We start from the raw sequence: 14,389 nt of genomic DNA, 5'->3' as shown, positions 1-14,389 counted from the left end.
TTTCTTGAGAAAAATTCTCCCTCTTAATCTATATAAATAGGAAGAACATATCAATAAACTTCATCAAAACATTTCTATCAAATTTATTTACTTAGATCTCTTGGTTCACCTTCACACAGGATTGTTTCCTTTCATCAATAAAGATTTATAGCTCTTCCTTTTTGCTAAAAACCGAAATCCAATTACATATGTATTCGATGTGTTAGGTTTATGTTATTGATAAATTTTGAAACATGCAAAGTCTTCCCTTCACTAATTTATATAAGTTTATTTCTTTGTGAGCTCGGCCTCTAAATATGCTCCCAATTACTCTCATAGAACGATCAAGTTTAGGAAATGTTGCTTTCAGTGGAGTATAATATTAATGAGGCATCTTGTTTTGCTTAACTCAACTTGTCCATCATTATTTCTACTAATAATGTTGCTTAATCCTCCAATTAATCACATGACATTAAACTATAGTTAAATCTCTCGTCCTACACCAATGTGTGTTTGGACAATCGTAACGACCATTAAGCACTTAGATGCATAAAATATATTTAATCATAGAACCACATGTTCATCATGTCATCAATGAGTTTAATTACTATTACAACATTAAATTTTGTGTCTTTGCATATGGATTTACCAAATATTCTACTTCGCCAAAGCAAACATGAACGGAATAATTCTCTCTAAAATGTTAAGGAAGTCTAAATACAATTTTCTCTAGCAATAGTTCTAATTATACATAATAATAATAACAATAATAAAACCATAATGATCTAACTATTTGGAGTTAGATATATGAATCTTGATAAAAGAATACTATTTATAATTAAATTAAAAATATTTATTTTTTATTTATATTTTTTTTAAAAAAATTGATATTGATTATTTTATCATATAATTAATATTCATGACAGCATCTATATGTTTCCTTAGCACATATTCATATCATCCTAAATAATTCTTACTTAGTAATTATTTACCAATAAAATTTTTCATATATTTTCTAATAATTTCATATATTCATATCAATATTTTTATCTTAATAATATATTTTTATATATATATCACTTCTTATGTATCCAACACTCGAATCAATAAAATATTTTTAATTATTTAAAAAAATTGGTGAATATAAATAATTGATTCAAAACACCTAACATTTGAACAAAAATTCTGCATCAGACAACCTACTTGTTCTTAGTTTAAAAACGTAAAGAACAATGGAGTCAAAAAGCTTGCATATATAATAGAATAGAAGAGAGAGATATTTTCAAAAAGTTTTCATTGTATGGGCAATCTATTCTTCATGTTGATTGGAGTATCTCAGTGGCCAAACGAAACGATCATCACATTTTGCATCGACTTTCCATTAACCGATAGTTTAATTGTATGCATGTCATCCTTCTGGTTTCCTTACTCTCAATCCATGTGTTTTCGAACCCATATTTATTATTATAGGCCATTAATTATCGATTCACGCAAATGCCATTCTTGCAGTTGATTGATTTAGGTAAATGGTGTTTGGGTGCCATTTCGAGGACTAGTAGAGTGTGGTTTGGTCATTTTGCATGCATGCTCGATAGGACACACATTGAGAGGAATAAGAGAACAACAGCTGTGGAATGGGGCCAAAGAGAGAGCTGTTACCTGCAGCACCATTTGCTCATGAATCTCGAGGCTGTGTTGCACGTAAAGCATGGGTTGGTCCTGTGGTGCAGTGAGTGGTGTCTCCTTCTTGGATATGATGTTTTATTACTGCAGATATTGATTGCCTTTCAAGTGGCGATGGGAGGGGGGAGATGCCACAAGGCTTGCTGGGATACAAACATACACAGAAACATGAACTTAATTGCCTGACTTAACAACTGAGGGGGAGTATAAATTGGGTTTGCATAATATGCATCTTGATGTCCAAATTTTGGTTCATTCTCATGTTCTATGTGATTATTCTGAATCAAGAATGAAAAATAAAAGCATATATAATAAATTTTAAAAAATAAGACACTTAATATAGTAATAATTTATTAGCCCAACGAAAAATATTCATGATATGTGGTAACATTATTTGATTGAGATCGCCAAATGACCTGATGAGCCATATGAACATCAATCCAATATAAAATATTAAATAAAATATTTTATATATATCATAGAATTTTTTTTTATTAAATTAATTTTCAAATTTAATCCGACAATAGTAATCAAGGTTTAGAAGTTTTAATTATATCTACGAATATAGGTACCCGTGGAGACATTCTCTTAATGAGACGAGGATAGAGAGAATAAATTGGCATGAGGGCGATGATGAGAGAAATTTCTTATTACCCGTATGGTTATGAGATCGGAGCGGATGGAGTACTTCTCACCTATTCTCGTACTTGTACTCACCTGGTAAATATGTGGGTTGAGACGTTAGGCCCAAATACTAAGTGGATCAATTGTTTATTTGATTCAAATTAGACTAGGTTAAGTTATGATCAAGTTGATTACTAGTCATTTGGTTCGATTGAATTAGATCACACAATATCAATAAATATTATTATTTTTATATTTAGATATATTTTTATATTTAAATATTATTATGATATATAAACTTATATTATTATTATTTATAAAATTTTATATTATTATTTAATTTTGATAAATAATTTATTTTTAAAACTAAAAAAATTTTAAAAAAATAAAGAACGATAGATTTCTTGCCCCCAAGTGGGGATTCCCTATCCCTACCATCGCCCTATCCAAATAGGAAATAGGATAGGGATGATCGATGAGACGGAAAAGTATTTTTTATTTCATCCTGCCTAGTTGATATCCCTAGCGAGATCAATTATTTTTTTACTAAAAACTTTCGCTTAGTGACTTGAGTGTTCGAGAAATTATATCCAAAAATTTCATCCGATCTCAATCTTTATGTATGTCGATCGAACATATGAAACATTATCATAAATCAGATATCATTCACCTCTGATGTTTCAATATTCGCTAGAACGTGATTCATGCTTGAACTAAACTATCTATTACAAATGTAGTGTTGAATGATATCATTTTACCACCTTTATGTCCGCATCTCATGGTGGCAAGGGAGTCTAACAGACAGAGACGAACGCCACCTCCGATAAGAGGTGTCGAAAGACGTGCGAAGGGAAGGACGGAGAAGAAGGTTTGTCCGGATGGAGCATCATCATCATATAATCATCAACTGTGTCATGTTTTCAGTAGGGAAGGATTATACTATGCAAAGTGTCATCTGAATCCAATACACGTTTCTGACAAAATGGATGTCGCGATGCCCCAAAGGCATTAATTTTATTGCCATCAGACTGTACATGCAGCCAAGAGCAACCTGTAGCAAAGCTGACCACTCATTATTTGAATTCTAACCCATGCAAAATATTTTATGGAATATTAAATTAAACTTCATATGTGGCATGAGAGTATGAGTTAGATTAGAAGTTGCATCATGACTTGTAGATCTCAGTTAGTCAAATCCTGTCAAAATAAGTCAATTCATTTGCTACTTCTTCATCCAAGCTTAATAAGGAATAAATATTCTTTCAATCAAATATGACATTATATATGGTGCCTAACTATATAAAAAAAACCTCTATCAGAATCGGAGCATCGAAAAAATATCGTCAGATATGTTCTTATTGCCAATTTTGAATGAATTACATATCTTCTTAGATTACGTAAGAAATGACTACCATCAAAATTATCATAATAAATAAATATTAATTTTATTTTAATTTGAGCGTAAGAAGGACCGAGATGCCTTAGAGAAGATGACATGAAGCCAAAATTCTCTCGGGTTCGATAACTGAGATCTAAATTTTTATATAAGATAAATTAGATCATGTCAATATACCAAACAGATGATCAAACTTGTCAGTATTACCAACCATTGTTTTCTCAATAAAAGAAAGAAAAGGCCACCACCATGTTGGTATTATCTACAATATTATAGTGGATGAGCCTTACAACCTATATATTATAAGCAAAGTGGCCTGTCTCTCTCACATAGAAAGAATCAATATACAAAGAGCAAAATGGAACCCACGATGAAGAAGAAGAATCACATATAGCCAACACAAAAAAGAACAAAAAGATTCGCTTGACACCATAGGATTTCTTGTTGGCATCCCAATATCTAAACCCTGATTCACATTAAATTACATGTGTAGTAGTATAAACACATACATGACACTTGAAGGGAGGTATTGTGGTAGTTGCACCACCCTATAATGCACGCATAGTGATGTCTATTTCCGACTTTTGGAGTTAAAATATACGGTGGGGGGCACATAGAGATTAGTGTTCTTCTTTAGGGGGCGGCTATTAGGTATAGCAAAGATAGCAACAAAGAATCTAAAGTCACCGTTGTGTGTAATGGCAACTGTTCCTTTATCCCTGCGTGCTTATTAGGCAACTGTTGTTTGGATCCCTTCATCATTGTGACGCGCACCCTCGTCGTAAATGGAGAGTCGACGTCGGGGCCCACCTATGGTAACTACGTGATTTGCTCGTCCGCGCTTGTACGTAAATCGCGTTGAGTTTGCGGGTAACGAAATGGAGCCCAAACTACGTACGTACGTACGTACGTACGCGTACCTGCTTGTCTTACGTACCCAAACCACCTAAGGAAACTACGTACGTATACCCTGGAACTCACCCCCGTCGTATAACTGCTTGTACATCGTCTGCGGGTCTCTGCATATATTCTCGATTTAATTGAGTGTTGAAATCTTGAAAGAGAATGGATAACGATTCTACGAAGCTAATATTTGGTTTTGGAATGTCATCTCTGTCAGTGAGGTTGAAGGAGAGAGAGAGAGGTGATTGGGTAATTATGGTACAAAAAGAACCAGCACAAAAGCGAATGGATTCTGGAGAGATGCAAAGCTTATGAACTGTAATTGGTGATTCTGATGTATCTTTCTGCAAGAAGAATCAAGAACTGCAAGCACAGCAGGCAGTGAACTGAAGGCTTCATCATAAAGGAAACGAGTAACAACTGTGCATTTGATCTGGAATTGCATGGACATTATGAGCTCCATGAAGCTACTAACAAGAGAGTGAAGAGAGAAGAGCAATTTAGCCCTGCAGAAAAATTGAAAGGGCATTCGAAAGGAGACAGAGAGAGAGAGAGGGTTGACATTTGTGTGACTCAGAACTCCCATATACGAGTGTCGAGGTTTGTTGGGACCAAAGCGTCCGACCATGACATCTGAGCCGACGGCGCGGCGTAAGGATCGCTGTCCGGGCAGAGCAACGAGTCGAGCGGGTCGTGGTGGTAGACGAACTCGGAGCCTGGATCGGTTGAGTCGAGGAACCATTCGTCCAGCCGCGGCAGCTCGACGATCTCCCCGAGCTCGTCGTCGGCAGGGGGCGAGGACCCGGGAGACTCCGGAACAGCGGCGGGCTCCATGGCGGCGGCCTTCACGGCGGCCGCCTGGATGTCGCGGGGGGCGAGGGTGGCGGGGCGGGGGAGGGAGGCGGCCAGCTCGGGGAAGTTGAGGATGGCGGCGGCGCCCTTGATGCTGAGCGCGGCCACGTCGTGGGCCCGCGCCGCCATCTCCGGCGTCAGGAACGTCCCCAGCCAGATACGTGACTTCTTACGTGGCTCCCGGATCTCCGAAACCCACTTCCCCCAATTCCGCATCCGCACGCCGCGGTATACCGGGTGCCTGCTCTGGTCGCGCTGCCGCTTCTCGGCGCCGCCGCCCCCGCCCTTGGCCGCCTTCTTGGCAGGCTTCACTTGCTGATGATGAAGGCCCAGAGATGGGGAAGATGAAGAAGAACACAGGGAGGAGTTGGAAGACACGGAATTGTCCCTTCTGTCAGTCTCAGAGGGATTCTGAAGATACGCCATTGACTTCCACGAAGCGATCTTTTGGGTTGGGATTGGTTTGCCCCCCACCGAGTCTGTTGATGGCAACAAAAGATGGAACCTTTTTCAATGTTGAAGTACAGATATCGCGTATCTGAAAGAAGGTATGCAATTTGGTATTGCAGAAAGTCGCACAGATGTTTCTCTAAGCCAATGGCCGACCTTAAACTTGCCTTAAGGCAGGCGGAAACTGCCCATACGCGCGCGCGAGAGAGAGAGAGAGGATAAAGTGGGAATTAGGATTCGAAATGCCACCAGAGAGGAGAAGAACCACAAAAGCAAGCACTTTTCCTCCAGAGATAGAGAGGAGAAGGAAGACGATGAAGAAAGAGAAGGAATACGATGGGTTGGGACGGCGAGAGTAGGGGGTTTTAGTAGAGGGGAGAAAGAGTGACAGTTCGCAGTATCTCCAATAATTCGTAATTGATGTCGCCTGCGGTGTCGTTATCATCATTTCCTACACTCCGAACAACCTTTCCTGCATATGATACATGATATTGTTATCTTCTTCCTCCCTCAGCTCCGCCTACAAGTTACGTCAGGTCTAAGTATGCCTTCTCCTGCATTTACCACATAACATGGTTTCCAGATTAGATCTCACAGGGTCTCTTCATGGTGACCTTGTGGACTCCACCCGTGGGTTGTCAGAAGACGAAATCTACGACAGGGTTATCAGACACTGTACCCCAGATACTGGTGTGATGTCCTCCTGCACATGAAGCTTGTGATGGGCTAGTAAACGTATATAGCTGCTGGGGTATCGTTGTGGTGTTATGTCAAGAGGCGTACTTGTCATCGTATGGAGATCTGGCCGACACCTCAACATTATTTGCTGAGATTTACTAACTTCGAACTTCTATCCCTTCTCAACGTCAGATTGAAATGAAATTGTTCGTCCTTTTCGGAGGAATTATAACTCGAAGGAAAGATTTAAGACATTGCACTCGCGTATAACATGCATGAGAACGTAGTTACATAATATGATGGTAACATCACATATTGGCGACGGTAATTAATATGGAGGAACGTCTCGCTGTCACCTTCTTCGTCGCAGGGCTCAGTCGAGGTACCTGGCGCACCTGGTGATGACGCTGCAGCCGCGGCGGTAAGGGTTGGCCCGCCCGCTTCTCCTGCAGTTGTAGTAGGAATGGCCGCGGCGGTTGCAGGGGACGCGGTCGCGGGAGAGCGCGCCGTAGCTTATGAACCTCTGTCGGCCGTGGGCACGGTACAGGAAGCGGCGGGCGTCCTCCGGTTCCATGTCGGGCTCGTCGTCCTCGTCGACGCACTCCCCTACGAGGCCGTCGCAGGTGGGAGCCGAGGCCCCGAGCCCCGCGGCGTCTCCGCCGTCGACGCGGACGAGTCCCCACTGGACATCGGGATCGGCAGTGGCGACGGCCGATGGCGTGGCCACGGAGGCTACGGCCAGAAGGAGCAGGAGGAGGGGGAGGCGGAGAGCCATGCGGGCCGGAGACGCGAGAGCGGTGTTTGGGGTGGTGGTGTTGCGAGGCCGCGGGTCCCTTCCCTTCCTACGGAGGGAGAAAGGACACAGAAGAAGGGACCAAGGGAGAGAGGAAGGTGGGGTGGATGTGGGGCTCGGGATATGGAGAGGGGACGTGGGGTGGGCTTCTTCGTGCGGGGCGTTTGGGGCGGGGCGTCTCACACTTGGAGGGGATGCACGCTTGTTAAGGGTGCAAATCGAGACGAGGCTTCGCTGTAAGCTGCGGTGGACGACTGGTCAACGCCCATTTGGAGGAGATGATGCAATATTAACTTTACCATCTTTATTACCTTACCGCCATCCAAAAATAGAATGTATATGCTTTGGAATTCGTGCTTTTAAGGATTGATGAGTTGAATTCTGAGGACGTTGATGTCATTTGGCATCACTTATATTTTATATGGCTGATTAATATTTTTCAGAACAAAATAAAAATATACATAGGCATAATTTTGTCTTGAGAGGTCAAGATAATTAGATCAAATTGATTTTGTGATCGAAGATTAATAATGAACACACAAAACGGTACCAACTGTCTTGGTTATCACGATATCCCGAGAAATGGGATTGAGTTTTCTATTGTGAATTATTGTTTCAACATTATTATTTCAGGGTAACATGTTGTTGGTATATTAAATTAAATATATAGCCTATCATGCACCATAAAACAAAAAAAAAGAAGGAAAAAAATAAGCCTACATGTAAAGATCATATCATACTAACATTAATACCAAAATTCTTTTTATAAATGATGAAGACGAAGTTGAAAATGAAAATCTTACGATAAACTATTAAGATCTTTACTAAGACGAATGACATATTTAATCAATATTTTGATGAACGAGTCTTAAACATTATCATTAAATCAATATTTTACATGTGAACCAAATAAATCAGAAACAAAATTCTTGTTTCCTTAATAGCACCCCTTAAATCTAATAAAAACTTTTGACATAACTCGGAGTCAATTGCCAGAAAAAAATTGAAGCATCCTTTAAAAGTTTCAAGAAACCCAAATAATCACAAATTAGTATTTTTGAACAAAACAATTTAGCTTCTGCTCATCCATCTATCGTATTCATCACAACGGTCATTGATCTACTGCATGATAACAAGCGCTCTTACATCAGAAATAACACAGTTTCCTCGATACAAAATGCGTCTGGATACATCAACACTTTCTGGGAGAAAAGGCAATCTGCCACCAGATTACTGGATGAACAACCATATGTCAAAGAAGATTGCCGGAATATGAATGATATCGGGTAAAACATAATGAGTGTCAAGTGTCAATCAACACACTAGTTCAACAAAAGCAATCAGTAATCTTGTACTTCGCAGCACTGTTTGGAAATGAGAAGCATCAGATTTCAGCTCCCCAATTCATACTCTTTCACAAAGGAACAACACAGTTTTCCACCAATGCTATCGTAATCTAACAGTATCAATGCTTGCAAGCATCTATCAAATGATGGCATAACCTAAACACGCAGGAAGTTGCACCATTATTTACAGAGCATGTATTACATGGTACATACATACATACAACAGTGTATCGATTGGTCTCTTGCCGGCAATTTTACCCAAGCATAAATACAAGAATCTTTCCAACAGGCTTACCGGCGGTGATGTACATGACAACTGTGGAATGAACATCGAAGCTACAGCACAGGTACTTGAATGGTCATGGACACAGAGACTGATAGGTTCCCGCTGCGGAAACTGGAACCCCTCACGGAGTTGGTTCTAGCTAATGTCCGATCCGCAAGCCAGTCATTTCCAAATGCCATGGCTGTAGGTGCCTCACATCTCTGGCACAACTTAGAAAGTAATGCAGCCTTTCTTCTGGCCCTCTTTGTCCCAGTTAACGAGATGGTCCGAATCAAGCCACTCAACACTTGCATCCTGGCTACCTTTTGTGTCACAGCCAAACCACCACTTTGGCACATCTCCTGCAAAGCTGCTACTGCATTCTCCTTCCCCTTCGGGGTTCCTCTCCTCATTATTCCCACCAGGTTTGTGATTGCAGTGTCCTCACCACCAATTGTCTGCGCCACAATAGGCTGCCTCATGAGAAATGCCAGAGCACCTGCAGCCTCTTCGGCCACACATTCGTCTCTCAGTGCTCCCACCAGCGCTGAAACAGCTCCCATGTCCAACATGGGAGACCAGCTTCCCGGGTGGGTCGAAAGATTGAACAAGGCCATCACAGCATCTTTCTTCCCTCTTGTGCTTCCCTGCATCAGCAAATTGGCCAATGCCATCACAGCACCCTGCTCATCAGCAATCATTTTCTTGAACTCGTGAACAGCAGATAAGCTGAACAATGTGGCTGCCGCATTCTCCCTTGCCTCGGTAGTCAATCCATGTATCATAACATAAACAATCAATTTCAAACATCCTTCCTCCTCCATGATCCATCTCTTGTTACTGTCGTGAATAGATATGTTCAGTATCGCAGTCACTGCATTCTCTTGAGCAACCGGGTTTGTGGAATGGAGCAGTCGGCATAGGAGAGGGATGGCCCCAGCCTCAGCAATTAACGACCTGTTCTCCTTCCCGGTCTTCGCCAGCAACCGGAGTTCACGGGCAGCGACGGTCTTCCATTCCTGTGAACCAGCAGACAGCTGCTGCACTAAAATTCTAGCTGTGGCTCTGTTTGCTTCGATTGCTGCCTTGCTGCTACATGCTGCCACAGTGCTCTCAGCTGAAGTGCCCGTGCCCTCGGGAGTTCCGTACGGGATTCCATAAGCAGCACACCACTGGGAAATCAGGTTTCTGAGAGCTCTGTTTGGCCTGAGCCGGCTGTTCGCGAGCGTCTGGCGGGAATTAGGGCAAGTCCGATGCCCTTCTTCGATCCACTGAGTGATGGAAGCGCGATCGTAGGTCTGGCCGGTGGAAACGACCACCGGATCCTTCATCAGATCGAGCGATATCGGGCAGCAGAAGTCCTTGGGGATCGTCAACGAGAAATCAGCACTTCCCTGGCTTACACTACTCCCAAGACTCGACAATCGCCTCCTTGATATCCTACCTTGATCGCCGAAAGGCCTTCCGAATTCCATTTCTTGGAACCCAAAAAACAAGAATCTACAATACCGGGTGAGCGCAATGACTCCACCGAAGACGGGCAGATCCATGTCTTCCTCCTGATTAAAGACCTGCTCTTCCAAGAACTCAATCTCGGTCCGGAAAGCCCTAGCATCCTGGATACCCAGACCGTCGACGAACGTGCTCCGGAGCTCCGCCGGATCCGGCAGCACGCCGGTCTCCAGCCGACGCAAGAATGAGTGGATCTTGCGGCGGAGCTCCTCGTCATAGGGGTCGATAAAAAGCTCGGACCGTTTGCACTGCCGCCGGAGGAGCTCGAGATGCTCGCGAATGTCAACGGTGAGGAGGAGATCGTCGAGAGGGATGACGTCGAGAAGCGTGGCCAGTTCCCGGGCGAGGTCGTGGAAGCTGCCGGAGATTTGGGGGTTCCTCAACAAAAGCCAGAGCCGGCTCGACTGGGAGCAGTACTCGAGGAGGATCTTGGACCGGTAGACGAAGATGTAGAGCTCCTTGAGGCAAAGCGCCGCCGAGGAGGGAAACCGCGGCGGGAGGGGGGAGGAAGGGGAGGAGGCGAAGGACTCCTCGAGGAATTCGAAGAGGGCAGACAGGATGCGCAGCCTGCGGACGAGGGACCGCGCGTTGCAGCGCTGGAATCGGGAGGGGCAGCGGGCGACATCCGCGGAGAGGGCAACGAGGGCGTGCACGAGGGCGAAGCCCGCGAGGTCGCCGGGTGCGAAGAACATGCCGGAGAGGGGAGACCGCCGGCGGCGGACAGAGAGGAAAGCGAACGGTGAGGTCATGGCTCGGTCGCGAGGCGCGGGTGGGAAGATAAGGGATATTAGGGTTCTGGTTCGGTGGCGGGCGATGGGATTATGTCACCTCGGGGTTAGTTTTGGAATTTGGAGTCCAGGAATAACAAAATTCCACATTTACCTTCTTTTGCGAGCAAGAGATGGAGGGGTGATTTAGGGAATTCATCATGGGAACCGCAGAGACGCCGTTGCCCCTTGCTGTTGTGCCTAATGATTAATATAGAGAGCTTGCCGGTGCAACAAATCAAAGGCGGTGACGAGACCAACAGGCCACTGTTTAAGGAGGTCTTCTGCTTCTCCCCTGCCAATGGCAAGGCGACAGGCGTTCAGACTGAGACGGAGTGGGTGAGGTTTAGGTCGGTAAAGTCGACGCTGTTGAGGGTTACGAGGAAAAAGAAGACGGCGACGGCACCGCGGTTGGGGGCGGATGGGCGTGCGGGTGTTTGGCGAGAAAGGAAAAAAGAAATATATATATATATATATATATACACACACTACCTTCTATAGAAATTTCCTGCGAATTTCATTCTTAATTAATTGAGGAGAAATAAGCACCAATGGTGGCTCCATGCGACCCACGTGTAATGAGTCTGACATCAATAATTCATCTATGAGTCCGAGGCTCAGCTGCCATTCGAACCGATAAGTCAAGTCAACCGAGGTGGGGTCCATAGATTTGAAATTGCCGCGTCCACCTCACCCCTGAGAAATTTCCAGCGGTGGTTCGGCCCCCCGCTTGAATGTGGAGTCACTGCTGCTTGCCTTCGCGACGAGTCGATCGGACATCAGTACATCGGACTTTGATGGGGGCGCAAATCACGCTGCAGGTCGAACATCGCTCGTTGAAGCCTTAGAGGCCTTCTCGTTTATGTGTTGCTGCCGTCTTCAATGAGTGCTGTCATTTCTCGCTGCTCTCTTCCTCTGCGCTCTCCAGCTTGCCTTGAAGTTGAAGAGGAGATGAGCCTGCGAGGTTGCCGCCGCCAAACTTCGGGTCGGTGGCACGGACGATCACCAAGATCCTCCGCCTGCTGCCAACGATGTTGGCGATTACTCCGGTATCCTCTCTGATCCCCATGGAGATGGCTTGAACATTCCTGATGATGAGAAGAAGCAGCTGCAGGAGTCGCTGTTAGCCGAACTGTTCGCCAGCATTTCGGCCGTCAACGCCGCCTACGCCCAGCTTCAGGTTGCGCAGTCCTCCTATGATCGGTAATCGATAGAATCTGCCGACGGCGCCGTCGTTGCCGAGCTCAGGCGCATCTCGGAACTCAAGTGCTCCAACTTAAAACCAGTTCGACCCTCGCACCAATCCGATTGTGCACCCGGCTCTCTCCGCACAGCTCCAGGAGCTGAAGAACCTCGTCGAGACCCACAGGATCACCACTTGCAAGATGTGGTCGGAGCTCGAGCTCAAGGACCCCGAGATCCTCGCCCTCGGAGCAGAGCTCCTCGAATAATAGAGAAAGACCGGAGCTTTGGAGGCCAAGCTCCAACCCAACCTTTCCCTCGCCGCCTCGATGCACTCCACCTATCTGGGCTCAGTGCCACCTGTTACGGTAAGTAACTGTTCAGCCGTGACCACGAGGTCGTCGCGGCTTGGTCCGGGCCCGGAAGGTGGTGGTCAATCGGGTAGGTAGGCTCTTCGAGGTCTCCCGACGGCCGAGTTCGGTGGTTCGGGTCGGGAGGTCGGTTCGGCCGCAGCTTCGGGAAGAGGCGACACCGTCTCTGACCTGCACACAGGTCGGGCCGGAAGCTCGGCCCGACCCCTCCGACGATCAAGTTAGAGAAGGATGTGGAGGGGGTTGTGGATGAGGCAGAAGAAGAGCCTTTGAGTGTTGTGTCTGAGTGAGTTCCCCCTTTTTGCTTAGGGCTCAGGGGCATTTATAGAGGAGTTTGATGTTACCTGATGTGGCTGCTTGCAGGGGCAGGACAGTGCCCCGCGTGGCATCTGACATGGCCACTGGGGCTGCGTGGAGGACCGAGCTGCCGCAGGGTATGGGCGAGCCTCGGTTGACGTGCTCCCATCAGTTCGGCATTGAAGCTTCCTTCCTTGGGTAGTGCGTCCATCGTGCGGAGTCGGAGGTCGTTGTCCAACAGCAGGAGTCGTCAGGGCGGGTCTAGTCAGCGTTATTGCTCTTCCAAGGGGCTGTCGTCACGGCGCATCGCCCGACCAGTATTTTCCCTATCATATTCCCCCCCCGAAAAGGAGCCATGCGTCGATCGGGACGGGGGAAGGGAGCTTGAGGCATGGCTGCGTCTCTTGGTGTCGAGGCGGTCTCAGGCGGCGGGCGGTCCCGCTTGTTTTACCTCGATGGGGTTTTTGGGTGTGCCGACTGTACTGGTGGGTCTCGGTCACTACGCGACCGAGGGGGAAGGCCCGGCCGGGCTAGCTGCGTAGGAGCGCCTCGGGCATTATGCGACCGAGGAGGAAGGCCCTGCCGGGCTAGCTGTGCTGGAGCGCCTCGGGCATTACGCGACCGAGGGGGAAGGCCCTGCCGGGCTAGCTGCTCAGGAGCGCCTCGGGCATTACGTGACCGAGGGGGAAGGCCCTGCCGGGCTAGCTGTGCTGGAGCGCCTCGGGCATTACGCGACCGAGGGGGATGGCCCTGCCGGGCTAGCTGCTCAGGAGTGCCTCGGGCATTACGCGACCGAGGGGGAAGGCCCTGCCGGGCTAGCTGTGCTGGAGCGCCTCGGGCATTACGCGACCGAGGGGGAAGGCCCTGCCGGGCTAGCTGCTCAGGAGCGCCTCGGGCATTACGCGACCGAGGGGGAAGGCCCTGCCGGGCTAGCTGTGGAGCGCCTCGGGCATTACGCGACCGAGGGGGAAGGCCCTGCCGGGCTAGCTGCTCAGGAGCGCCTCGGGCATTACGCGACCGAGGGGGAAGGCCCTGCCGGGCTAGCTGTGCTGGAGCGCCTCGGGCATTACGCGATCGAGGGGGATGGCCCTGCCGGGCTAGCTGCTCAGGAGTGCCTCGGGCATTACGCGACCGAGGGGGAAGGCCCTGCCGGGCTAGCTGTGCTGGAGCGCCTCGGGCATTACGCGACCGAGGGGGAAGGCCCTGCCGGGCTAGCTGTGGAGCGCCTCGGGCATTACGCGACCGAGGGGGAAGGCCCTGCCGGGCTAGCTACGCAGGAGTTTTTTCTGGG

At 46.7% G+C, this 14,389-nt stretch overlaps 3 protein-coding genes across 3 annotated transcripts; all 3 read right to left on the bottom strand.

Annotated features, from left to right (window-relative positions):
- Positions 1-4,992: 4,992 nt before the first annotated feature.
- Positions 4,993-6,233, bottom strand: LOC103991248 (ethylene-responsive transcription factor ERF039-like). The gene is made up of 2 exons (XM_009410624.3): positions 6,044-6,233; positions 4,993-5,916 (listed from the first exon to the last, which is right to left on the bottom strand). Exon 2 carries the CDS (start codon positions 5,861-5,863, stop codon positions 5,159-5,161), a length of 705 nt encoding a protein of 234 aa, XP_009408899.2. The 5' UTR covers positions 5,864-5,916; positions 6,044-6,233; the 3' UTR covers positions 4,993-5,158.
- A 555-nt stretch (positions 6,234-6,788) lies between these two features.
- Positions 6,789-7,490, bottom strand: LOC103991786 (protein RALF-like 22). The gene has a single exon (XM_009411331.3). The coding sequence runs from the start codon at positions 7,338-7,340 to the stop codon at positions 6,939-6,941; it is 402 nt and encodes a 133-aa protein (XP_009409606.2). The 5' UTR covers positions 7,341-7,490; the 3' UTR covers positions 6,789-6,938.
- A 1,366-nt stretch (positions 7,491-8,856) lies between these two features.
- Positions 8,857-11,423, bottom strand: LOC135678539 (U-box domain-containing protein 17-like). Its single transcript, XM_065191460.1, has one exon. It carries the CDS (start codon positions 11,228-11,230, stop codon positions 9,041-9,043), a length of 2,190 nt encoding a protein of 729 aa, XP_065047532.1. The 5' UTR covers positions 11,231-11,423; the 3' UTR covers positions 8,857-9,040.
- Positions 11,424-14,389: the final 2,966 nt, after the last annotated feature.

Source organism: Musa acuminata, chromosome BXJ1-7 (assembly GCF_036884655.1).
Source record: "Musa acuminata AAA Group cultivar baxijiao chromosome BXJ1-7, Cavendish_Baxijiao_AAA, whole genome shotgun sequence".
In the NCBI taxonomy this organism is placed as follows: Eukaryota; Viridiplantae; Streptophyta; class Magnoliopsida; order Zingiberales; family Musaceae; genus Musa; species Musa acuminata.
The sequence above is the reverse complement of the archived record's forward strand: the minus strand, read 5'-3'. Positions and strand labels throughout refer to the sequence as shown.